At 40.7% G+C, this 27,827-nt stretch overlaps 1 protein-coding gene across 2 annotated transcripts in view; it reads left to right on the forward strand.

Annotated features, from left to right (window-relative positions):
- cyth1b (cytohesin 1b) overlaps window positions 1-27,827 on the forward strand; it is a 260,252-nt gene that overhangs the window by 33,213 nt on the left and 199,212 nt on the right. The window contains exon 1 of one of the 2 annotated variants that reach the window (XM_085963764.1): window positions 13,562-13,840. The exons of the other annotated variant lie outside the window; for it this stretch is intronic. Coding sequence (XP_085819890.1) covers window positions 13,768-13,840 — 73 coding nt within the window. The 5' untranslated portion in view covers window positions 13,562-13,767. Of the gene's footprint in view, window positions 1-13,561; window positions 13,841-27,827 lie in introns of those variants that run through there. 2 annotated transcript variants of the gene reach the window in all.

The raw sequence follows: 27,827 nt of genomic DNA on the forward strand, positions 1-27,827 counted from the left end.
ATTTTGGAGGGATGTATGTCTGGAGGAGGTTACAGAAATGCAAGGCCATGGAGGGATTTGAACAAAAGGATGAGAATTTTAAATTTGAGACATTGCTAGACTGGGAGACAATGTAGGTCAGGGTTGTTGAGTGAAGGGGACCTGGTACAAGAATTTCTATAATTGGGGTGCTTTCCAGTTATGATGATCCTTGCTTACTGGTGCAGTATTTGATCGTGTTTTCTTGGTGAACACAGATGATCATAAATCAGGAGCTAGTGGACGTGCCAAAAGTACATGTGTGAAAGGATTACTACTTAATATTTTCCCTTTAATCTATATACATCAGATAAATCATTTTTATTTTGACAAAGTAGGTGTGTTCAATTGAACAGAAGCTAGTTTCAGTACTTTTGAAACAAAATATAAAATTTGTGAGGGGCTTGCAATCTTAATTAGAATGCACAGCAATGACCCTTCAGTGAAAAAGGCAGTTAGTTAGTGATGTGACGAGGTATTGCAAACAAATTTGTTACCTCTTGTCTCCCCACCATTTGAAATGGGTGGAGCAGTGGTGGTTTTCACACTTATCTATGTAACCTTTTGAGATGTTAGGTTTTTGTAATTAGAACATTGGTTATTTATATTCTCAGGAAATAAAGTCTCAATTTAAGAATACGCTATATAGGCTTTTGCATTTTGTTATATTTGTAATTTGAACATGGGTAAAATTTACTTTAAAAAAAATTAAAAATTTGGTGGTTGAGAAACAACAACAACAACAACTTGTATTTATATAGCACCTTTTAACATCCCAAGGTGCTTCACAGGAGCATAAAAAAATTGACAATGAATCAAAGGAGGAGCTATTAAGGTGACAAAGTTTGGTTAAAGACGGAATTGCAGTGTTTGTCAGAGACAGCTGAAGGCATCAACTGCCATTGGTGGGGCAAAGGTGGGGGGGGGGGGCGGGCGGCGGGGGGAAATGCACAGGAGGCCGGAGTTGGAGGAATGCAAAGTTCTTGGAGTGTTGTATGGCTGAAGGAGGTTACAGAGATGGGGAGCGGCAAGGCCATGAAGGGATTTTAACGCGAGGATGAGAATTTTAAATTGGAGGCGTTTTGTGGACCGGAAGTCAGTGTAGGTTGGTGAGTACAGGAGTGATGGGTGAACAGGACTTGGTATGGGTTAGGATATGGGCAGCAGAGTGTTGAATGAGCTGAAGTTTATAGAGGATGGAAGATGGGAGAGCATTGCAACAGTTGAGTCTGGAGGTAACAAAGGCATGGATGAGGGTTTCAGCAGCAGATGGGCTGAGGTAGGGGCAGAGATGGGCAGTATTACAGAGGTGGAAGTTGGCTGTTTTTGTGATGGAGAGGATATGTGCTGTCTACCTCCCCCTTGCTCTCTTTCCCTTCCCCACCCCACTGGTTGTCCAGTGCAGCTAGCATTTCCTGGTGTATGCCCATCAGCCGCCTTTGGTAGTCTGGGCCCTCTATGTGATCTAGTATGTGATTGCGCCGTCCGACGAGGTGGCATCCCATCCCCCAGCCCTAGCTCCTACACATTTATAGCCGGTGATTCACTGTGTGAAGAGACATGCTCGAGTCTAGCCTCTAAAGTACTTGTGGTGCCATTCTGACCTGGTGCTTCCTATGGTCAGATTGAGAGACTATACCTATATTTTTGAGTTGTCAGCTTTTACATGTTTCTTTGGTTGCCATGTACTGTAAAGCACACAATTGCATTGATTTGTTTGAAAGAGATTAAAAGCATTTTTTTTTTAAAAAAGCTTGCCGAACATTTTCCATGCAGGTGTGGTATCCATTTAAATCTGGTCACAACAGTTGAGAAATCAGGATTGGATTGATTTGAAGGGTAAAAGATTGCGAGGAGGCAGGGCAACCTGCAGAATGTATGGCAGCGATTTCTTCTGCCTCATGAACATTGAAAATGGCAGGTGCAGCAAAAAAGGATAGTCGCGCCTGTATATTTTAATAACACCTGCAGAAAACTTAGGTCGTCATGGTCTACCACCAACAGTGAGTGAATATTGGAGGAGTGAATGAAAATGACTTTATTAAGTATAAGCACATTGCAGAGATTGATTGCTTTGAATTATGGAATCAGCTGCCAGAATAATTGCAGTGTAAAAAGCTGCCCATGCCTTATTTACAATCATCGAACAATAGATCAGTAAAATGCAGTCAGTATTTCTGTTTCATAGCAACACGTTTCAATCCTTCATTTTGAGGCTGAGCTACAACATTCGACCTTGTCGCTGCAAAATTTCTGTAGAAATGAACATCTCTGCTAAAATGCAGAAAGAAAGGCATCTGTTGTTTATTTAATTATATTTTCAATTCCTCTGATTTCTGAATTTTCCACAGACGTGTAATCTTCAGGATTACATTAACATTTTATTTGCATCCAAGTTGTGATTGTTCACTAAATTGAAAAATTCCACACGATATTGCAGTGCACAGCTATTGGTTTGTGGGGGTGGGGAGAATAATGGGAGTAGAGTTTCCACTTTGGGTGCAATCGGTGATCTGGGCTTTTAAGAATTTTTTTACCTCCTCGAGTTTCTGCTTGCTCATTTACATATTGCCGACCGCAAAATCTGCCTTGAACCAGCGCAGTCGGGCAGTGTTTTAAAACTTAATTTTAAAAAAATTGCTTTTAAGAGTGGTAACTTAAATCAGTTTGATTAATACAGCTGAAAATGGGGTTATCACAAAAATAAGCATTTTTAATCAGTGTCAAATTGCTGGAAATTGCTTAAATATAGAGCCATTTGCCAGTGAAATTGGTGCACAGTAGTCAGTTTCTTAGTAAATTTTTAAAAATTGCATTCAAAAAGCTTTTTAAACGTGCCTATTAGTGACTCTGCGCTCAAAAGAACTAGCTTCATTTTTAAATCCTCCGCGAAGGCCCACAAACAAGCGCAATTAGCGGAAGCTCCCAATAGTGATTAATTCATCCTGGGGGCGTGGCCAGTTTTGTGGGCGGGGCTGTCTTCTAGCGCAAATGATCACGGAAACTCGATTTTGTGCTGAATGTAATTTGCACTTAAAATTCCACGATCTTTTGCGCAGGTTACGCCGATTTCAGGTGAATTGTACTTGGAAAAAACCAGCGGAAGTGAGCAGCAACTCTACCCCATGATATTTAATGTATTTATTGCAATCATTCTGTTTCACCTGCAATATGTGCAAATAGAACAATAATCTGATTATCAAAGATATTGAAAAGGGAACACTTTCAATGGTTGAGTATGACATTGTTTGAATTCTACCTCTTATTTGATTAACATTTCTGGGCTTCAGTCATTGGGTAATGTTTTGTTTTGGAAAGACATAAATTTGCAGTTTGTGAAGTGGCTGATACTGTGGTTTCCCAGCAAACTATATACATTCTTTATGTTTAAATAGTTCTTTTTCTTCTTTATAGTGGACTATGCAGCTGGAGCTTTTCAGTGGGTGCTAATATGGAACACAATCTTGTCACCTTTTATAAATTGCTAAATTAACATGGATCAGAGTGACTGTTACATTTATTTAAATATCCCTTGATGCGGTGATTAAAATGTTAATATGGCATCCAGTACTGATGGCTTATTGTACTTTATAATTATGATTTAGAGGGAGGCAACAAATCATTAAACAGCATTTTGAGATTCTGGCTAGTATGACTAATCATAGATTTTTTTAAATCCCTCTGAAGACATTGTTCTAATTATAGTGCACTACTTAGTACTCTCATGATGAATTGTATTTGATGAGAAAAATCTTCTGTAACCCTTTTCACACTATTTAATTTAAAGTACAGATGTTCTCAAGTAAATGGTGGACTCTGTCTGATTAAGTCCACAGACTTTGGTTTTTAATGCCTATGTTGAGCCACTTATTGCTTTATACACTTGGCGGGCAAAAGTTCTTTATTTATTACTATGAACATCTGTTATGTGGCAGAGGCATCAAACATTAATTGACAATATTGCTTTATAAGCGAAATGGATCAGGATTTACATTTGTGTCTGCAGTTGTACTGTGTACCGATAGCTTTCTGCATTGTTTCACATCAGCCCAACTTAATTAAAAAGATCCAGGTCAACCAACATTGCATTACATTCCTGTTGATGGCTGAAGTTAGCTTATCACGAAGATACTGAGAACTAAATGAAACACAATTTGGTGTATTGCTAACTATTTTATTGCAGTACTTCTCAGCAGGCAAATAAAATTGTCAACACTAGCACAGTAATAGCTGAGTTCAGGTTAATAGGCCTAAACTCAATTCAGATTTGCAGTGTCAAAGCTTTTGCTGGGTTCAACTTAATATAGTATAACACTAATATTCAATTTGGAGCATTACAGTGCTATGAGGTACTTGTAACATGGAAGACATAGTATGGGCGAGGGGGAAACATGGTGCAGTACTACTGTATGTCACTGAGAAATCCAAACTTCTTATGGGTTGTGTAGTTATCTTCAACAGAGAAACATTAAGTGGCATTACATCCTTTCAGTAATGTATTTTTTTTTATCACAGATTAAAATAGAAATCTTAGCTTTATTTACCCTTCGCTATGTAAATGTCAAGATAATTGAGTAAGGCAGCAAGTTACCAAAGTATCCTTTAACATCAAGCTCAGAATAACTGGATGGAAGTTGCCAGCTAAGATACAAGTAAAATAAAGTTGGACAATGACACATGACATTTACAGGGCTAATGAGTAATCTACAGTGTTAATTAGTAATCTCATAGTAAAGGATCCTCTGGGGAAGAGTGATCATAATATAGAATTTCACATTGAGTTTGAGAGTGAAATACTTAAGTATGAAACGAGAGTCTTACACCTATGTAATTGGCTTTATTTAAGTTTGAGGGGCAAGTTGGCTAAGGTAGATTGGGAAATTAGATTAAAAGGTATGACAGTAAATAAGCAGTGGCAAACATTTAAAGAAATATTCCCAAATTCTCAATGAATATACATTCCACTGAGAAATAATAACTCCATGGGGAAAGTGATCCATCCGTGGCTAACTAAAGAAGTTAAGGATAGTATTAAATTAAAAGAGGCTTATGTAGTTGCGAAGAATAGTAGTAAGCCTGAGGATTGAGAGAGCTTTAGAAACCAGCACAGGATGACCAAAACATTTATAAAAAGGGAGAAAATAGAATGAGAGTAAACTAGCAAGAAATAGATAGACAGAAACTGATAGCCAAGTTCCGCACCCATGAGGACGGCCTTAACCGAGATCTTGGGTTCATGTCACGCTACATGTAACCCCACCTGATGCAGGGTCATCCAGACTCGAGTCGACATTGGCTTGTTCTCTCTACACGGATGCGGCCGGACCTGCTGTGATTTCCAGCCAAAAAAAATGTTTTTTGTCTTTTTTTATTTTTCATACAGACCCCAGCATCTGCAATATTTGACCCCTTGTGACCCCACCTCATTGTTCTTTGATGTAATGTTTCCCTGACTGACCTGTTTGGACACCATTCACACCTTTGACTGCTGTGATTATCTCTCTGCCGAGGTGTGATAAATGGCAGTTGGAAAGGTTACCTGTAAACATCTGACATGATTCTCTGACTATATAAGCTGTGTCTTTATGCATTTCACCACTTCACCTGAAGAAGGAGCAGCGCTCCGAAAGCTTGTGATTTCAAATAAAGCTGTTGGACTATAACCTGGTGTTGTGTGATTTCTTACATTTGTCCACCCCAGTCCAACTCCGGCATCTCCACACCAAGAAATAGATTGTAAGAGCTTCTACAAGTATGTAAAAATGAAAAGAGCAGCAAAAGTAAGAGGCTGAGACAGGAGAAATTATAATGGGGAATAAGGAAATGGCAGAGACTTTAAACAAATATTTTGTATCTGTCTTCACAGTAGAAGACAAAACAAATACCAAAAATAGTCAGGAACCAAGGGGCTAATAAGAGTGAAAACTTAAAGTAATTAATAGTAGTAGAGGAAAAGTACTTGAGAAACGAATGGGACTAAAAGCTGACAAATCCCCTGGACCTGACTGCTTACATCCTAGGGTTATAAAAGAGGTGGCTGAAGAGATAGTGGATACATTGGTTGTGATCTTTCAAAATTCCCTAGATTCTAGAACGGTCCCAGTGGATTGGAAGGTAGCAAATTTAACCACGCTGTTCAAGAAAGGAGGGAGAGAGAAAATGGGAAACTACAGGCCAGTTTGCCTGACATCAGTTGTTGGGAAAATGCTGGAATCCATTATTAAGGAAGTGTTAACAGGGCACTTAAAGAATCATGGAATGGTTGCAGCACAGGAGGAGGCCATTTGACCTGTTAAGCCAATGCCGGCTCTCTGCAAGAGCACTTGAGCTAGTCCCACTTCCTTGCCCTTTCCCCATAGCCCTGCAAATTTTTTTCCTTGAGGTACTTATCCAATTCGCTTTTGAAAGCCACAATTGAATCTGCCTCCACCACTCTTTCAGGCAGTGCATTCCAGATCACAACCACTTGCTGCGTAAAAAAGTTTTTCCTTGCGTCTTCTTTGTTTCTTCTGCTAATCACCTTAAATCTGAGTCCTCTGTTTTTGACCCTTCTGCCAATGGGAACAGTTTCTCTCTATCTACTCTGTCTAGACCCCTCGTGATTTTGAACACCTCTATCAAATCTCCTCTCAACCTTCTCTGCTCCAAGGAGAACAACCCCAGCTTCTCCAGTCTATCCACGTAACTGAAATCCATCATCCCTGGAACCATTCTTATCAATAGTTTCTGCACCCTCTTTAAGGCCTTCACATCCTTCTTAAAGCGTGGTGCCCAGAATTGGACACAATACTCCAGTTGAGGCCGAACCAGTGTTTTATAAAGGTTCATCATAACTTCCTTGCTTTTGAACTCTCTACCTCTATTAATGAAACCCAGGATCCCGTATTTTTTTTAACTGCTTTCTCAACCTGCCTTGCCACCTTCAATGATTTGTGCACATATACCCCCCCCCCCCCCCCTGGTCTTTCTGTTCATGCACCCCCTTTAGAATTGTACCCTTTAGTTTATATTGCCTCTCCTCGTTCTTCCTACCAAAATGTATCATTTCACACTTTTCTGCGTTAAATTTCTTCTGCCTTGTGTCTGCCCATTTCACCAGCCTGTCTATGTCCTCATGAAATCTATCACTATCTTCCTCACTGTTCACTATCCTTCCAAATTTTGTCATCTGCAAATTTTGGAATTGTGCCCTGTACATCCAAGTCCAAGTCATTAATATATATCAAGAAAAGCAGTGGTCCTAGTACCGACTTCTGGGGAACACCACTGTATAGCTTCCTCCAGTCCAAAAAACAACTGTTCACCACTACTCTGTTTGCTGTCACTTAGCCAATTTCGTATCCATGCTGCCACAGTCCCTTTTATTCCATGGACTTCAACTTTGCTAACTGAGGGGAAATGAGGTAGATGCTGAAAGGTTGTTTCCCCTGGCTGGAGAGTCTAGAACTAGGGGCCATAGTCTCAGGATAAGTGTTCGGCCAGTTAAGACTGAGATGAGGAATTTCTTCACTCAGAGGGATGTGAATCTTTGGAATTCTCTACCCAAAAGGGCTGTGGATGCTGTGTTGTTGAGTATATTCAAGGCTGAGACCGATAGATTTTTGGACTCTTGGGGAAGCAAGGGATATGGAGATTGGGCGAGAAAGTGGAGTTGAGGTCGAAGATCAGCCATGATATTGAATGGCGGAGTAGGCTCGAAGGGCTGTAAGGCCTGCTCCTGCTCCTAATTCTTAGGTTCTTATGAGCTACTAGTTGATGCAAATCTGCAGCACAAAACTGCCCTCATTAATGCTAATTGATACTATGTTGGCGGTCTTGTACAGAGGCCATCAATACCAGTAGGACTGTTGTAAGTATCACAATGGTTCAGTTGAGATGGTTTTCTGAAGTAGGAGGGCCTTTACTTTGCATTTCACCTGTATTATGACTTACCTGGGAATGCTTGATATTGACACTAGAGTGGAAAAACTTTCCTGTCCCTGGTACTGATGCCTTTGATGAGCCTAAAATCCACAAAAAACATGATAAAAAGTAACCTTGTGGCTTCTCCTGCACAGTGAAGGAATTCGGTATGATGTTGCTGTTGAGGCTCAGTGAACACCATCTATGATGGATATTTTTAAAACTAAGTTCCTATGACTCTAAACAATTTTTAGTAGTTTGAGTGATGTAAGTTACACAAGTATCTATTGTAGGTGTTGTACAAAATCTAGCACCAGAATCAATTACTTCATTGCAGTGAATTGATAACTTGATATTTCACTTGCTTACCATCACCTGTGCAGTAATACGTAAACCTGTTATAGTTTGTAGTAAATTGCTGCCATACCACACATGGTAAAAGCATATTCTAAGCAAAGTGACCGGTAGAGGTGAAGTCATTTTTATTTTCGTTACACACCGTAACAGCATATCCTGCAGTGAGTATTAATGTCCTAGTAATAAAATAATCACTTCCACATCACTGATTTTGTTCTTTGTTCTGGAAAAATAAGAACAACAGATTTTTAAAAAGTCTCTGGATTTAATTTTGCACTTGACCTATAATAAATTTAAGGCCTTTTTTAAAATAAAGTTTTTTGAATCATCTTTGGGGGTTTTCTGATCTAAATGACCAAAAATAAAAGTCTTGTTCTGATTGCTCTCCTTAAAGTTGCATTATGAAGAGAAACTTGGTGTATTTGGTATCAAAGTCTTTGTCTCCCCAGTCTTTCAGGATGACTATTTGGAATTTAGGCATGGGGAATGACACCAAAGGGATACCCTCTTCATAAAGTGAAAGGTGTATATTGTGGCTTTAAGTTAAAAGAAGATAAAGTTGATTCTCTATTCTGTAGCCCCCCTCTACACAGTGTCATTGTTATTGTTCTGAAAGGGTGTGAAGTTTAAAGTGTAGATTTTTAATTGGCAAGTTTCTCTTAAAACTTGATATGCAAGAGCCCCTGTAACACACATGGTCAATCTACTCTATGTAGAATTTTTTACATTCATAACAGTGTAAAATATTTCCCTTCAGATTTTAACATGGAAATTGCCGCACAGAAACAGGCCATTTGGCCCAACCAGTCGGTGTTGGTTTTTATCCTCCACACAAGTAGTAGTGTTAATCCCAGGTAGTTGCCCTGTTCCCATATCACTTTATTCCCCTTTCTTTCAACCACCTATCTAACCTATTAAATGTTGACATGGTCTCTGCTTCAACAACTATCTCTGGTCGAGCATTCCGCAGATTTATTCCATAAAATTAAATGTTTTGTGTGGTCAACATTTGTCCCATGCTCATTCCTTCCATACAACAAGTACTTGAAGCAATAATCCTATCGATTTGTGCACTTTAAAACAAAAAAATCTTTCATTTTTAATCTAATCTATTAAAAATAATTTTATTCGTAAAGTTAGAGCTAAATCACTCCTTTTACATGATTTGCCACCATGAAGTCACGTGCAACAGTCGCAGTATAGTTGGCACAACTGCAGGAGAAGATGCATGTCTTTCCCGAGACCAATAATGGCCCACGTGCAATTTAAAATTGGGCTTTCGGCCATGCATCTCTATTGGAAAAATCAAATTCATTTTTACTGAGAATAATTCTTCAAATACCTGTAGTTTTATTTTTAGAAAGCTTTTGAAGGGTATGCAATTTGGTTTAAAATGTTAGGTACTTTAACAGCAAAGAGCTCGCACAGGGTTTTTCTTCTCTTTCCTCAATTTTATATCTGGAAGACCAAGTTCATTACAGAGCAGTAGAAAACTTTGCATGATAAACCACGGGATGCTGGTTTCATTAAACTAGTATGAAAGACATTTCAACTAAATACTAAAATGATGAATTAAGAGGTTGGAATATTGACACGTAGATCTTCCATACACAACCATTTTATTGTATTAATTGGAATCCTTCAGAATTTTCTGAAGTACAGGAAACACTTTTTTTTCCGGCACCAACGGGACCGGCGTGGTGCCGGTTTATCAAGAAGTCCGGATTACAGAGAGGTATAGTAAAAGGTACGAGAGCTCCGTACACACCAACAAATCCAGGCTTCCCTGTTGCTTAGCAACAGGTGCAGGAACTCTGGCCACAAGATCCAAGCGTCCCTGTTGCTTAGCAACAGGTGCAGGAACCTGGCCACAGATCCAGGAACGGCAACTAATATGAAGTGAAACTTACCTGAACCTACTCCTGCATTTTGCCGGTTAACAGAGATTTCTGGTTATTTAGGTGCCGGTAAATCGAGAGTTTCCTTTGTTGGGGAAATTATACTTTAAAGAAATCACAGCTACAAAGAAGAATGTCAAGGATGTTATCAATAAAATCCTCTGCAATGAAAGTCTGGAGTGAAACTTACTGACATTTTTTGCATCTTCTAATTCTGTTTCATCCTTGTTGTCACAGCCTTCCATTGTTTTGATTATCGAACCCTATATATTCTTATAGCTGTTAAACCCTTGAACGTACCACTTCTGATCAGCATCTTCAACTGACTTATTGAAATCTATATCTGGAGGCCCAATAGCGTCTGTTTTGGATCTATGGGGCCATACAATAGGTAATTTTTAATAAACACTGCTGATATATCATAGCGCCATGTTTATCAATAGTAAAGGTGCCATGGGTTATTTAAACCAGCTCCAGTGTTAACAATTTATATGCGATCTTTAAAAGTACATTGTAAAACTGCGGCAGGCTCAATTTGTTGCTGTCTTTGGCACTAAAATGTCTTTCCTACCACAGTTTCTATTGTGTGTGTGTGTGTGTATTTTTTTTTTTGTTTCTGCCACACACACACTATCTTCCTCAGTCCAATGTGGTGGGAGGTAATTTACTGTTGGTGCTCTGCCAGTGCCACTCATAAATCAGTAGAAGCTACAAAAGGATGGCACGGGGCTGATTTCTCTTAAATTTCAATGTGCTTCCTTATGTTAAAGGATCTCTTCAGTCTTCGAAATTGGAGTTTGCCATGTTGTGAATTGGAGGGATGAAGCTGCATCCTATCACTCGGTGGCATGGTTTGTTAATACACTAGCATGCTGTGCAATGCTGTCGTATAAAAACCATGTCTGTACTATAAATAAACTTGCTATATCAGGAGCCGTGCACAAGCACTTGGATGCTGTCTGTTTTCTTAGATACATAATAGCTTTTTTTTCTTGCCTGGTGAGAGCTTCTATTATTTTTGTTACTGTATGCTATATGGGAAATGTGGCTTTTTATTTAAAGGAGCAGAGCCATTGTATGAAAATGTCTTAAAATATGTTTAGAGCAGTATATATGTGACTCTGCTGCTCCTGCAGGTTGCAGCCCTCCACCAACATATCAAACTCAAGTGATCCAATAGCCACTTGATGCTATTGAAGAAATGGGGTTGGGCTTTAAAGAGGCAGGAGTACCAAGTTTCACTCCTGCCCTGCATATAATGTGGCAACTCTGGTACAGACGATGGATTGCTCCTTTAGAGCTGAACTCTAGCTTTGTTCAGCACTTCCACAGATGACTGGACTGAGATTGTAAACTCTCGGGAGAATGTTGGGAAAGAAACTGGATGATAATCACCAACCACAGCTGCTTTCTATTCTGTGACTACTGTGCAGCAAAATTGACAACATTAATAAATCTATTCATATAGTTTTCCAAAAAATGCAACTGTAAGTAGAAAAGGATAAAAGTCTAACCTTAAAAGAATTACATTGTAAAGCAAACTCTTGTAGTACTGTAATGAGAAATTTTTATTTTATAAACACTTTTACTATACTTATCATGTCCTATTGTAGTATAAATATGCTTACTTCTGAAATTCATTATGAATGCCTGAGGGGCATATTTCGTATGGCTAAAACATTGCAAAGTAATCCTATGAAGGTAGAATATTTTGTAGTGTGGACTAAATTGGCAGTTCTGTAGTCAGTTTAAAAATAATACTTGTTTTGTCAATAAATTGGGTAATACAGTTCATTTGACCTTAGAATCAGGAATATCGGAGTCACATTCAGAAGAGTCTTTTCATTCTTTTGAAGAAAGTTTCAGTTTTTTATTCATTAGCGGGATGTGGGCATCGCTGGCAAGGCCAACATTTATTGTCCATCCCTAAAAAGTCCAAAGATATACGGGTTAGGTTGATTGGCCATGATAAAAATTGGCCCTTAGTATTAGGGGGGATTAAATATGTGGGGTTACGGGGATAGGGCTTGGGTGGGATGGCTGTCGGTGTAGGGACCGGGTGCTAGGGTTTGGATGATCAGCCATGATCTCGTTGAATGGCGGAGCAGGCTCGAAGGGCCGAATGGCCTACTCCTGCTCCTATCTTCTATGTTTCTATGTAATTGCCCTCGAGAAGGTGGTGGTGAGCTGACTTCTTGAACCGCTGCAGTCCGTGTGGTGAAGGTACTCCCACAGTGCTGTTAGGGAGGGAGTTCCAGGATTTTGACCCGGTGACGATGAGGGAATGGCGATATATTTCTAAGTCAGGATGGTGTGTGACTTGGAGGGGAACTTGGAGGTGGTGGTGTTCCAATGTGCCTGCTGCCCTTGTCCTTCTAGGTGGTAGAGGTCGCAGGTTTGGGCGATGCTGTCGAAGAAGCCTTGGCGAGTTGCTGCAGTGCATCTTGTAGATGGTACACACTGCAGCCACGGTACACCGGTGGTGGAGGGAGTGAACATTTAAGGTGGTGGATGGGGTGCCAATCAAGCGGGCTGCTTTGTCCTGGATGGTGTCGAGCTTCTTGAGTGTTGTTGGAGCTGCACTCATCCAGGCAAGTGGAGATTATTCCACTCCTTACTTGTGCCTTGTAGATGGTGGAAAGGCTTTGGGGAGTCAGGAGGTGAGTCACTTGTCACAGAATATTCAGCCTCTGACTTGGTTTGTAGCCACAGTATTTACGTGGCTGGTCCAGTTAAGTTTCTGGCCGATGTTGACGGTGGAGGATTCGACGATGGTAATAGAATTTCAAGGGGAGGTAGTTAGACTCTCTCTTGTTCAAGATGGTTTTTGCCTGGCACTTGCAAATGATACTTGCCACTTATCAGCCCAAGCATGAATGTTGTCCAGGTCTTGCTGCATGTGGGCACGGGCTGCTTCATTAGCTGAGGAGTTTAAGTCGGTCTTTTTTATTAACATTACAGGTCTTAATTTCTGGCAGTTTTTAAAATCTTTTTCTTCACAATGCTGATGATGGTACATTTATACAGTACGTTCATTTTATGTAACGGAACAGTGAGTTGCTAAGCAACAGTGAACACTTGATACTAAAAAGGTTTAGTAGGTGAACAGAGAATCCTCTTCATAATTAAAAGCCCCTAGTAGAAAATGTAATGGCTTGCAGCTTGAAGAGGGGCTGGTTGGAGGTGTGGGTTGGAGATATAAGTAATTCAAAATTATTTGACTTTATTGTTTAATTAGAGTGTGGATTGTTATTTCTTCTCTGTGTACCTGATTGGCTGAATGAAGACTGTGAGGCAGGTTGTCAGGCAGTGACGTTGTAATACTTGGTAATTTGGAAATATTTAAGCCTTTTCCTGGGATGTGTGGCCAGTGAAATCCGATTACTGACAGTCTGCTGCAGTGGTGTATCAAGAGGCTGTCATATGGTTTTGCTCTATATATAGTGTTTCCCCATTTGAGAGAGAACTTCAAGACTCTGTCTGACCGTCAGGGAGATTAAATGATCCTGTGAAGGCTGTGTGGAGAAAAGCCATATCCACTGAAATAAATGTATTTGACGGCTCTTGGATTACAAAAACATTGAACCGAGAGATGGGGACTGTTAGTGAGCTCTGTGCATCCAGCTTCCAGGCTTTCCTGTGTCCAAGTGTAAATGCGAAATCAGGTATGTTTGAACAGGATTTGAGGCTGAAAAGTCTTTAGCCATTGCTGTAAGAGCCATCACTTTCTAAATGGTGTTGATTAAAAGTGAATCCAAGATACAGTATTAAACAGAAGCTGACCAGGTGAAATGGGCATAATATAACCTCTCTGAAACAACCTTTATCCGAGTTACCCTGACCTGCCTTTCAGCATGCTTGTTTGGTATTAAAAGCATTAATTATATCTGCTGTTAGTCTACATCACTATAGCACTGTACTGTGTATATGTGATGAGATGAAGGACCATAGCAAAGAAGAATATGGACTGGAAGTGATGTGTTTGTTAGTAAAAAGTAGTTTCACGTGGCTTTAAAATTGCATTAGAAGAGGGAAAATTAAAAATAAATAAAACTGCATGATTGTATTTACTCCTGAAATTCGAGAACCTTATCTCAAAAGCTCTTGGCTTTTCTGATGACTTTGTTGAATTTAATTCCAGTGGTGGCTCTGTCGGTGTTGGTTTCTATCTACACCTGTCTGGGGTTTTGAGCACTGAAACGTCTGGAATCCTACTGGAGATATAAGCACTTGATATTTTTCCTTAAAAGTTCCTTCCTGTAACCTGTGTTGGCTCACCAACTTTGTGCATTTTCCCCCTTCAAACTGTAATAGAATTATGATATTTAGAAGTATTGCTAGTGCCTACATGTTCATTGTGTTGTGCAGGAGAATGCTGAGGTGTTTTTGCATAGCTTTAATGAAATAAGCGATTTATTCATTTGAATTTCACAGTCTAACATTTACATTAATAAGGAAAATGCATGATTTATTATAGACACTGACACTTGGACTGATTATTAAAAAAAAGTTGAGTTTTGTAGTAAATATTCTGTGGCTAATAGTCATTGTATGATACATTTGATAAATTGTCAAAATACACACGTATATGTTTAAATTTGGGTGAATTTGTTGCTGCTGAAGTATGTGCCTAATTGACTTCCATTATATTGACACATAGTAGACCATATGGCAGGTTTTAAAGCAATTGGGATGCAGCCATTTGCCCCTTGGAGAACGATGGTTCATGTTGACAGGATTTGACAAGTGGATTTAAATATTTTGCAGAAAAATGGGGTAAAAAGTTTTTGCTATGGTACAGTCGCAATCAGGAGTCTCTCTTGTACTATAACCATCTTGCAACGATGTATACTAAAACCTTTGATGTTCCAATTGCAAACAACAAACTCCAAATAAATATAGATTAATATAAGTGAGGTAATCAACATGTACTCCAGTGAACTATATTATTAAATACAAAAAAACTGCGCACTCAACGCGAGAACCTTCAAACTGTCCTGGCAGATCCCTCCTATTTAGGAACTTCTGATGTAGCGGAGCTGGTTGTAACCTTCTGAACCAAAAGCTTCCAACAAATACTGACTTCATATTTTTGTTAATTTGATAAATAATATTTAGAAATTGTGTACCTATTTCCCCCTCCTCAGCCTATAAATTCAACATTGTAAATGTTTTCTTTGCAAACGGTGAATCTATTTTGCAAAGTATCCCAATAAATCCTGGTCTTACCTGTTGATTAAACTCCTAAAATATTTATTTATTGATTTATATACCGGAACAAATGGGAGATAGCGCAGATTTAGCAAAACTGAAAGGTGATTTGTTGTTTTGTTTGACTAAATCTGTATTATTTAAGAGACAGCTCGGGATCTTTCCATTTTTGACCGTTGACTATCAATAGTATGATGTGGCTCAAGTGTTTTGTCACTAGGAATTTTGGGAAATCTCTGAAATTCTAGGTGATCATCAGCCAATGTAAGTTGGGAGCCATTTGGGCTTTAGAAAATATTAAGTCAACAAAGTTTGTTTTGAAATAACGTTTTCAAAGCATAATTACGAATCCGAGGGGGAAATGTGAGAATTTTTTTTACGCAGCGAGTTCTTATGATCTGGAATGCAAAACCTGAAAAGGTGGTGGATGTAGATTCAATAATAACTTTTAAAAGGGAATTAGATATATACTTGAAAAGGAGAAATTTGCAAGGCGATGAAAAAGAGCAAGAGAAGTGGGAATAATTAGATAGCACTTATCAAAGAGGCACAATGGGCCGAATGGCCTCCTGTATGATTCTAAGAAATTAATTCACTCTGTTCTCCATTCCTTTCCCCCCTCCCAATCCTGGAATAGTTGAGATGACATTTAATTTGCTGTATTTTTTTTAAAGTGTACAAGTTATTACCCTGTATTCCATTAAGAAAAATTATCTCTGTAGAAAATGCCTTTTATTGAAACTCATAGATTATGATTATAGGAGGAGTTTAGCAAATTCTATCCTGGAATTAAATAATGGTTGATAAAAACATAATATGGTGTGTTTTATAATCTGTCAGCACCCTTTTCCAGCCTTGATCCGACTGAGGATGATGATGATGTTTAGTCATTAGTAGATTGCTCATTTGGACCATGAACAAATTCAAATATTAATTTTGGAATGTAGAACCTGCTGGGGATTGTTGCCTTCTGCCAGTAAATCAAAATGCTGCATGCAATACACAAGTCTACTAGCGAATGTCAGCAGTGAATGTCAGGACAGAATCGTGGAATAGGCATCACAAAGCTGATTAAAGCATAAGATGTTGACAGCAAAATACTTCAATTAGCTTGAGGTTTTGGTTCCTAAAAGTAACCTGCACATTCAGACACTTTCAGCCATCAATGGTTGAGTGTGCAAAGATGTTAATCTGTGCTGTACCACTTAGAATTTAAATATTCTTTGTGGGACCTAAAACAGGGGGTCAATTCTCACTCAACGGGCAATCTGGCTACATTTAAATCTATTTACATTTGTGGTTTTTAAATCCTGATTGGAAGAAGTGCAACAGTAGGCTATAAATTTTACACAATCTAATGCAATATGGAGACCTTGCTCCCAAATAAGAACATCTCGTGGTATTACTTAGGACGTGCATAGTCACAGTAAATTGCAACTAAGTAGATAAGGATTGTGCTGAGTAAGAATGAAAACGATCAGTCATGAAATTCAGATTGCAACAGCTAGCTACCAGTAATAGCGAGTCTCTGAGATTCCATCTTGAATTTAGAGTACTTGGCTGGAGTTTGAATTACTGGGTTGGGATTTGCTGACTGCCTTTTTTATATATTCTGTGGTTTCTCCTTTTTGTATGCAGTCTGTGTAAAATATGGCTCAACCTTCCTCTGTCATTATGGCTCCAGAATGTAATTTTATGGATTCCTCCCTTAGAGTCTAATAAACGCTGTTGACAGCAACATTAGCCATTCCTCGAGCATGAGGGGACTGCTGTGTGTAAAGCCCACCCCGACCCCTTTTCAGTCCCTTGATAGAAAAGCATTTTATTTTTGTTTAACTGTAAATAGGCAAAACAAATGTGTTTTCAAAATTGGCTTCAGACCATGGTATCTCTAAGGGAAGTTCGTTGTAATATTGGGGCCAAGTTGATTGTCTAGGCAGAAATTTCAGTCGCCTTTGAACTCGAGCGGATCAAATTATTGATTCTATGAAGGGCAATATTTTATATATTAACTCCAGCTCATGTCAATCAGGCTGAAAGTTCTGCCTCACCACCCTCTGCCACCTTCACAAGTGTCCATGGAATTTCAGGCCCAAAATGCTTCTGCCTATTACCTGGCCAAGAGATGCTCTGGACCTCATTTTCTTCAGCAGTGCCTTTTCTGTGGTGTCTCTTGCCCACTGCCGGATGCTTTTCTTTTTCTCCACTCTGGCTCAGCACCTCCAGTGCACTCCCGACTAGTCCCTGTGCTCCATTCCTGGGTCCAGTTACTCCTTGTCCTGAAAATCTTCCAATTCCAATCTTCTGTTTCAATGGTCCCTCCTCTTGGTGGTTCCATAACCCAGTTCCTCTACAGTACTTCCACACCCATATAATTCCAGCTCCAAACCACCTCCCTGACTGCCCATGGACACCCGTCCACCCCAGAATCCTAAAATTCAACCGTTGGACTCCATGTTGAATGCTCCCAAACCTCTCCCCTCACACCCCACCCTGCAAGTGGCTTATCACTATGATATGCAGAGATACAGTAATATATGTAGCTATGTAGAATTCTAAATTCATGCTGAAGATAGTCCAAATACATTTCTCAATCCCAATCCAAGGTATCAGCCTAGGTTTAGTGGTAGCACTCTAGCCTCTGAGTCAGAAGGTAGTGGGTTTAAGCCCCATTCCAGAGCTTTACATAGAAACATAGAAGATAGGAGCAGGAGTAGGCCATTCGGCCCCTCGAGCCTGCTCCGCCATTCAATGCGATCATGGCTGATTATCCAAATTCAGTACCCTGTCCCTGCTTTCTCCCCATATCCCTTGATCCCTTTAGCCTTAAGAAATATATCTAACTCCTTCTTGAATATATTTAATGAATTGGCCTCTACTGCCTTCTGTGGTAGAGAATTCCACAGGTTCACCACTCTCTGGGTGAAGAAATTCCTCCTCATTTCTGTCCTAAATGGCTTACCCCTTATCCTTAGACTGTGACCCCTGGTTCTGGACTCCCTGACCATCAGGAACATCCTTCCTGCATCTAGTCTGTCCAGTCCTGTCAGAATTTTATAAGTTTCAATGAGATCCCCTCATTCTTCTAAACTCCAGCGAGTATAAGCCCAATCGACCCAATCTCTCCTCATAGGTCATTCCTGCCATCCCAGGTATCAGCCTGGTGAATCTTTGCTGAACTCCCTCCGTGGCAAGAACATCCTTCCTCAGATAAGGCGACCAAAACTGCGCACACTACTCAAGATGTGGCCTCACCAAGGCCCTGTACAACTGCAGCAAGACATCCTTGTTCCTGTACTCAAACCCTCTTGCTACGAAGGCCAACATGCCATTTGCCTTCTTAACCGCCTGCTGCACCTGCATGCTTACCTTCAGCGACTGGTGCACAAGGACACCCAGGTCTCGTTGCACTTCCCCTTCTCCCAATCTATTGCCTTTCAGATAATAATCTGCCTTCCTGAGCATGTAATCTACGCTAACGTTTCAGTGCAGTACTGAGAGTGCGTTGTATTGCCAGAGGTGCTGTCTTTCAGATGAGATGTTAAACTGATGCCTCACGTGGACATAAAAGATCCCACAGCACTATTCGAAGAAGAGCAGGGAGTTCAGGTATCCTGGTTAATAATTATCCCTTAACCAACAGCATAAAACAATGTGGTTATTTATTTAATTGCTGTTTGTGGGACTTGCTCTTCTTAGGCAGTTCCTCCCTGGAATCGAGGATGACTTGCTTCCACATTAAAAATGAGTTCGCAGGTGACTGATGAGTCCAATGCGGGACCTACAATCTCTGTCACAGGTGGGGCAGACGGTGGTTGAAGGGGGGTGGGTGGGTGGGGTGCTTGGGTTGACGTGCGCTCCTTGTGCTTGCTCCCGGCGAAGAGACTCGAGGTGTTCGGCGCCTTCCCGGATGCTTCTCCTCCATTTTGTGCGGTCTTGGGCCAGGGATTCTCAGGTGTCGGTGGGGATGTTGCACTTTTTCAAGGAGGCTTTGAGGGTGTCCTTGAAGCATTTCCTCTGCCCACCTGGGGCTCTCTTGCCATGTCGGAGTTCCGAGTAGAGCGCTTGTTTTGGGAGTCTCGTATCGGGCATGCGGACGATGTGACCTGTCCATCGGAGCTGATTGAGTGTGGTCAAAGCTTCGATGATGGGGATGTTGGCCTGAGCGAGAACACTGATGTTGGTGCGCCTATCCTGCCAATGAATTTGCAGGATCTTGCGGAGGCAGCGTTGGTGGTACCTCTCTCTCCAGTGCTTTGAGGTGCCTGCTGTACATGGTCCATGTCTCTGAGGCATACAGCAGGGCGGGTATCACTGCTGCTCTGTAGACCATGAGCTTAGTGCCGGGTTTGAGGTCCTGGTCTTCAAACACTCTCTTCCTCAGGCGACCAAAGGCTGCACTGGCACACTGAAGGCGGTGTTGGACTTCGTCGTCGATGTCTGCCCTTGTTGATGGTAGGCTCCCGAGGTATGGAAAGTGGTCCACGTTATCCAAGGCCTTGTCGTGGATTTTGATAATCGGGAGGCAGTACTGTGTGGCGGGGGCAGGTTGGTAGAGGACCTTTGTCTTACGGATGTTTAGTTTAAGGCCCATGCTCTCATACGCTTCGGTGAAGGTGTTGACGATGGTTTGGAGTTCGACCTCTGAGTGAGCGCTGTTTATGGGACTTACTGTGCGCAAATTGGCTGCCATGTTTCCCTACATTACTACAGTGACTACACTTCAAAAGTACTTAATTGACTGAAGTGCTGTGGGGTGCCCTGAGGTTGTTCGAGGCACAATATGGCAATTTGAAATGGATGTCATTGTGCTGCTTGAATGCTTTGAACTCCTGATCTGGTGCAGGACATGGCATTGGAATCAATTACTGGCCAGCTTGAGTTGCATGGAACTTTCATTAATTATCATCATTTGAAGCATCGGCTCTGAATTTCATGCTGGGAACATTGAGAATCTCACTAGATTTAACGGCGTGATTGAATGATCAGATCACCTTGAAAGGGATAAAGTTTGATGGTAGGAAAGTATTTTTTTGTTGTTTAAAAGGATAAATCTCTTTGACAAGCTATTTTTCCTTTATCCTTTCATTGTTTTCTGTCACTTACCCTCCTGTCTGTTGTGAGCATCTAGTTGACTTTCCTGTTCTGTCCTGTGCTGATGGTGATCTGCAGTCAACTGATTGGGAGGTAGCTTAGATTGGGATTCCCTCTGATCCTTCCTTTTTTGTGGGGAAGCACACGCCCTTTGCTTGCTGCTTTCCTGTGATGGCAGAGCTGAGATTGGTGATTCCTATCCATGGAACGATGCTGCCTTACAAATTTCTCTGAAACAAATCTCATCAACTTATTTCATGTGATTATTTTGTTGCGTCCGACTTCTTCGAACATTTTCAAACTTCTGATTCGGCTTAAAATCTTGTTTAAAAAAGTTTGTGGTGGATCAGTGTAGGGATTTATTACTATTGTGCTGTAAAAGGTCTTGGAGAAACTTGGCTGCAGGGAATGCTGTCTAGTTCTATTAAATAGCTTTCGAGAGTGAACCGTAGATTTTACCAATTTAACCCTCGTTTTGATGCTGGCTAATTATGCTAATCCTTTCCATCTCACTGTGGCCACATTTACTCTCCTCCCTTTCTGAGGCAAAAGAATCAGCTTTGTGCTGCTTTTCCATGTCTGTCTATCTTATGATTTGGACAAATGTGTCTCATCAGATTCTTAAACATGAACGCAGTTATTCATTTATGGTCAAGCATTTCCAGTTGAAAAAGTTAAAAGCAGAAGTAGATAGATTGCTTTTAAGAGGAGATCCGGTCCTGCATATTCAGAATTGTGGATTCAGTTGCTTGTGTGGAAATGAGGATGTCTGGAGAATAGAAGACTACTGAACTATAATACACTCCATACAGTACTCATGATTCACTTGTGATTCACCCAGTAATGCATTCATAACTTCCACTGTTTGTATTTCTGAATAACCTCGCCTGTACATCACGGCAGACAATTATTTGTACAACTATACAAGTTGTTCCGGGAGAAACCCATATTTCAGTTACACAAGCAGCTATCTGCAGTGAGATGTTGAACATTTATATATATTTTATTAGGAATAGGCAATTATATTACAGCAAAGGTGAATCATGTGAAGCTCATCGCATCTTCTGTAATTGATTATATTTCAATTACAGTGCAACAATAATTCATAGCGGTTGTTAAAAATAAAAAGTGTTCTAAATGTAATTGTACCTTAAAGCAGCTTTTAATTGACCAATTAAAATTGTGTCGTGATGGGAGGCCTGTTGCATCAAATGGCTGCTGCTTTTACTTAATTAGTAAACCTGTTGGATTGAATGGTCCCTGCTTTTATTTAGTTACATTTTGAGGATAAGGCTCAGTTCCTCCCAACTTCCCATCAGGAATGTGACAGATGCTGCACTGGTTCTTTTAACGAGAGAAAGATCAAATCATGGTCTAGAAATTCGAAAGGACCGCATATGTTTTGCAGGCATAAAACGGGTTCTTAAAGATCCAATATGGCAGGCAGGATGCGCGCACTCATTCCGTGCCAGAAGTACACCGTCCACCATATTGGTCCGGGCTCCTCTGGAGACATCCAGGGCATCTGCTGGAATAATTGAAAATCCTCATTTTATATTTAAATAAGGGTTCTACACTTGTTCTAGGACTCTTTTGTGAAATTGGTCTGCCCCAGCACCTGACTCGCCATGTGATGAACTCATTTGTCAATTGTAGCGCTAATAGGCAGCAAGGATGCTTCAGCAGTGATATTTAAAGGGCTTATGTACTCCATTCAGGTTAGTTGCTGGTTTGTCCTTTTAGACTGCTGGCTAACTGGGTGTTTTTTGACCTATTTTCTGCCTGGAGACTATTTCAACATAACTTTACAGCAGGCTAGAGTAATGCTGCATGTGCTGTGGAAACCCAAGCAGTTGTTGGACTATCTGCTGAAGGTGTTCTCACCAGTTTGCTTTATTGCCCTTGGCAGTTAGATCACCACCTTGATGCCTGAGCTACTGGGGCCATTTTGTGGATTGCATGTTGAGTGGAACTCCCAAAATGGAAATGTCAATTCCTCATGTAATTTTTTTCCTAGGGAGAGAAAAATAGCATGACAGATACATACAATGTAGGCTTGTCCAAAACCTCTACTCTGTTGGCAACTGCACCGTTACATTTTACTTAAACTGTCAACAGTTGTAAAGCACAAAAATGCCTTTGAGCATTTCCAGCACATTTTTCTTGGGGTAGGTGATAGAAGAAGGAATAGAAATTAGAATATCTTAAACCGAGGTGCGCTCAGGACTTGTTTGTGAAAAGCAGTAGTCTCTGAGCTGGCAGTACCAATGTTGTGGTAAAGATAGAATGATGGATAAAGCAGTCTATTTCAATGTTTCATGGTGATATCCTAGCCTGGGTGGAGGTGGGTGGGGGGCTTGTACTTGTAGAGAAGAAGCATATTGTGGTTAATGAGGTCTTGGCTCTTTGTCTGTTGCATATTGCTATTGATTCAATGTGCAGTTACACCAACTATTTCTGTCAGTATATAGGAGGCCCAAGATTAACTCTATATTGGCCCAAAAAATTCTAGAAATGAAGTTAGTTAAGGAGACATATTAGTGAATTCAAGTTGGGGACCATTGGTCTAAATGGTATCACTATCATATTTGGGGATATATTATACGTGTTGTCGGGAGCTAAGTGCAGAAGGAATTCTTAATAATGATTTTACACCAATTCAATCTAAATTCAAATTAATCAGTTTAAATTGAATGTGGTAATGTGTTTGTGTGCATTTTTAATTTGGAATCATTCTGAATTTACATATTCTGCTCTTAAGTGATATTGGTTCATGGATCTTCTAAGTAATTCTCCAGCAAACTAATAACAATGCTCCTTTATTTTTGGTGCCGATTTACCCATTTCCAAAGCAAGACATTACAGTAACTGAGCACCTCTGTTTTTGAATAGTGCAAAGAATAAGGGCTGGAGGAGATTGCGGAGATAGGGAGGGGCCAGGCTATGAAGGGATTCAAACATGATGATGAAAATGTTAAATTTGAGGCGTTAGGGGACTGGGAATCAAGTAGGTCAGTAAGGACTTGGTGACTGATGAGTGGGACTTGATGCAGGATAGGATACAGGCAGCAGAGTTTTGGATGCTCTGAAATTTGCAGAAGGTGGAGACTGGGAGACCGTCCAGAGGAGCATTGGCATAGTTGAGTGCAAAGTGAAAAAAGCATGGATGAAGGTTTCCGCAGCACATGGACTGAAGCCGGGTGGGCGATGTAACAAATGTGGAAGTGGGCAGTCTTTGTAATGGAGAATATATGGATCAGAAGCTCAGCTTGGGGTTAAATAGGACTCCAAGACTGCAAAGAGTCTAGTTCAACCTGAGATCGTGGCTGGGGAGGGGTATAGAATCGGTGACAAGTGTGCAGATTTGTGGCGGGGGCCAAAGACGATGGCTTCATGAAGAGCCACCTGGGTGAGGTATCAGAATTGCCAGGGTCTATGAATCAGTATACCCTCATTGTTATGTTCATAAATAAATAGACGTTTTCATTATGAACAGCTAGCTTGAGCTAGTCATTTATTCAGCCATGTGGACTCGTGTACAGGCATCCATCTTGACTACTGCCTTGTGGGTAGCCCACTACTAAACATACAGCTCCACCTAGTGTACCATTCTAGAATGACATGTTACTGATCATTACACTCATGAGTTATTGCCTTCAGGAAATGAGAGGTAAAGTAAGCATATCCGACCACTCCATGGCTAATTGGGTCATTGTGGCTCCAGGCAGTCTGTAGTGGGATTAGATGTAGTCTAATTATTGTGCAATCTTGTTTGTTGCAGCAAATCTTTGTCTCAGGACGTGAAACTGAGCACTGAACCAAACTGAAAACCCAAAAGACTCTTAACTTGAGACTTTTTTCAAGAATATCCTAATTTGGCACAATTTGGTTAAGTTTCAGTTGCATAAGTGCCATTATAAGTAACTTCTTTTCAAAAAGAGCCTCTCTATGTGCAGTGCCATTTTCCACATCCTGGCATAAGTATCTTGTCGCAGCAGGTGGTTGCTACCTATACATTTATCAAAAATTTTTTTTTTATACATACACAGCTTTATTATTATCCTTGGTAGTCTACAGAGGACATCTGATAATCTAATCACATTGGGCCATATTTTACAGTAAGAATAACAGTGAGGCTATCAGCACTCAGTTATTCAGGAGTAAATCGGACAGCAACTTCCAGCGACTGAACATGCGCAGTTAAATGTGGAAATCAGGAAGTTGCTGTCCAAGTGGCCCTGCTCCTCCAGAAGCTTCATTCTAACAGTATCTCGCTGAGAAACTCGGCGTTGAAATACACACAACGCATGAAGTTGTGGTACTTACCCACTAAATACACCAGGAAAAGTTGGGGCTTGTCCATTCAAGTGCAAGTGAAATTTTAACACCATTATTAGTCTTAATTATTGCCAAACAACCTCTCTGACACTGAAAATTAACTTTTACAAGTGTCGAGTTTCATTCCTTCAGATTTTAATTATTGGAGATTTTTAAAAATGTTAAAATATAAATATTTTTGACTGTCTTTCTGTCTCTTCTATCGCTCTCTCAATCCCACCTTTCTTTCCCCCTCTTTATTTCGCTTTCTGTACATGATTTGACATTGAGTTAAATATTCTAACTTACACTTCCTGGTTCAGACTCTGTGTGCCTCAGTCAGGATTCTTCAATCTGATTGGTTAAGGAGATACACAGTTGCTTGCTCTGTTCACACTGGTCCCAGATCCCCTGTAGAGGTCACTGTGCCAAAATGGATTTCTACTGCAACTTCCAATGTAAAAGCCCATAGAATGTTTGTGGGTAAATGTAATGAATGGCTAGCGCCGTTCATTCGCCACTGACCACAAAATCTAAACCAATGTGCACATCTAAACTCTTAATACTTATGTCAAGCAAACGTGGCGAGTCTGACTTTGGTCTCTGGGAATCTAGGGAAGTGGAGTTACGCATGCAAACCCAACCCATCTTACAGTAATTGTAGGCACTTTGGGACAGGTGTGGGCATAGAGATGGCGAGTGGCCATATTCTTCATCCAATACACATAAGCTTGTATTACTAATATCAGTCTTCAGTAGGTGAGAACGCCAAAGGTAAACCTCAAAAAATCCCGAATATCTGGGCTACCTGTGTCAGCTATGCGAGATTTAGGAGTGGACAGGTTGATGAAATGGAACTGAGCACCAAACTCGACTTTAATTAAAGTAAAAGGGTCATCTGAAATTAAAATCGCTCAGTTCCAAAACGTTAATTGAAAGGCTCTGAATTCAGTGAACATGCTGCATTTGGTATTTCCTCAAAGTATGAGACTAATCTGAAACAGGCTGCAAAGAACACGTATGTACCAACTGGTGGTTTGCAATTGGCCTATTTACACTTGGGCATCCAATCGCAACCAACAACTTCCTCCCAACTGGGCAGTAGCTCCTGTGTGTCAATGCAACAAGCCATCACTTATCCTGGCAGATCATTTCTGCAGCTATAAGAGTTTGGAGCCCCAGGTCTCCAAAGGAGGCAAGTGGCAATGAGGAGCGTTTGAAAGATGCAATAAATTAAAGAAAGGGAGGAAAAAGTCTCTGCGTCATACAGAAAGCATGTGAAAGGCATACAGAGAAAGTAGTCGGACGTGTACAGAGAAAACGAGACTGAGCCGTGGAAAGATGTAAACAGCGGGAAAGAGAGTCCGAGACGAACCCACAGATGAGAACAGACGTGCTTGAGAAGCATACAGAGTGAAAGAGGAGAGGAAAATAAACAAAGACAGGAAGAGAAAGTGACTGTTTTCCATGAACAACGCAACAGGAGAACAATATATAATAGATTATACTTTACCTGGTATAATGCTTCTGTCATTATAACGCATGATATTTTCTGATTGACCATGACCAATACTACAGAAGTTCCATTAGTATAGTAAATAAAACCTTTACGAACCATTATTGATTCATTATTTGTAACCATTATTTGCTGCACTAAGTACCTATCTTCGTTTCCATTTGAAGGTGCGGGTTAGGTAGCTTTCATGTTTCCCAAGTTCTTAACTGTACAGTTGGAGGTGCTGTATTGCTACATTGGTCTTTTGTAGAGTTTAATGTAAAAAAATATCTATATTCAAGTCTTGGCTATAGCCTGCACTTCCTTTAAGAGTCACATTTACTTCCTGTAGCACTTTCCCCATCACATGTTTCTCATCCCACTTATTGGTGTGACCATTCATCTTAGCTTCACAGATAAATATTATCTACATGTTAATATATTGAAGGAATGGAGTATGAATGTTGCTGTAGTTACAGGCCGTAGCAATCTGAGGTGCATTGGGCAGGATTAAAAGACATTATAGCAAATTTTCACACTTGAACTGATTTTTATGCACTCAAGCATAGGAATAAAAGCTTCAGGTGTAAATATAACGATGAAACAGAAATATTAAATGTTTAATGAAACTACCTGCTTTTGAGATTTGTAACTTAACCCTTAAACTATGAATCGGTGAGTTTTTGTTGTGCTGTTGCAACCATACTGGATTCCTGTTTGTTCTGCTGGATAAGGATTAAAATGTTCTTGGGAGAGAAATTCGGTAACGCCCCATTTGGGGTGCAATTATCGGCCGGGCGCAAAGTTTAGCGCCTGGTGCTAATTATTGCCTCCAACTGCAAACTTGGCTTCTATCACCCCTGGAGGTGATTGGAGCGCTAAATCAGGCGCTACGCACCTCTCAAGGCGCTAACGCTGAGGAGCGAGGCGCTACCTCAGAGTGCTGGCGAAGCTCGTGATGTTAGTTAGCAATGGAACACAGACACACTGGCGCCAGCCAGTTCTTAAAGGGGATGGTCGATCTTGCTCTCCATCCTCACCCTGCTCATTGCAGCCTTGAATCTTGGCCTGGAGAGACTTGTACATCAATTCTGCTGGAAAGAACAATGGAGAGACCCAGGGAAAGATCCAGAGTGTAGCCCCCATAGTCTCTCCTAAATCGATGCAAAGAAGGTCAAATCAAAATGAACCTGCAAAGTGCTGCTCAGTACCCAAAACTCCTTCACACAGCATTGAATCTCTCCAGAAGTGTGTCTTTCTCTCTCTCTCTCTCTCTCTCTCTCTCTCTCTCGGAATGCGTGGTGCAAAAATGTCGCTGACAAAAGAAGGCAGGAAGTGGCTGCCTTTAACTAGCGCTCCCCCAGTCCCTTCCCGACTGCAAAACATTCCCCTCTACATGTCACTGCTCACAGAAAGGCAGGGGGCGCCACTCAATATCCGGTCCGGGGTGTTGCACGCTTGACTGATGTCACGATCTGCGGGCGCAGGAGATCGTGGCAGTAGTATTTAGCGCCAACGCAAAATGTCTGGTCGAT

The sequence above is a fragment of the Somniosus microcephalus genome, chromosome 21 (assembly GCF_052327205.1).
Source record: "Somniosus microcephalus isolate GS21.2 chromosome 21, FLI_Smic_1.0, whole genome shotgun sequence".
Lineage (NCBI taxonomy): Eukaryota > Metazoa > Chordata > Chondrichthyes > Squaliformes > Somniosidae > Somniosus > Somniosus microcephalus.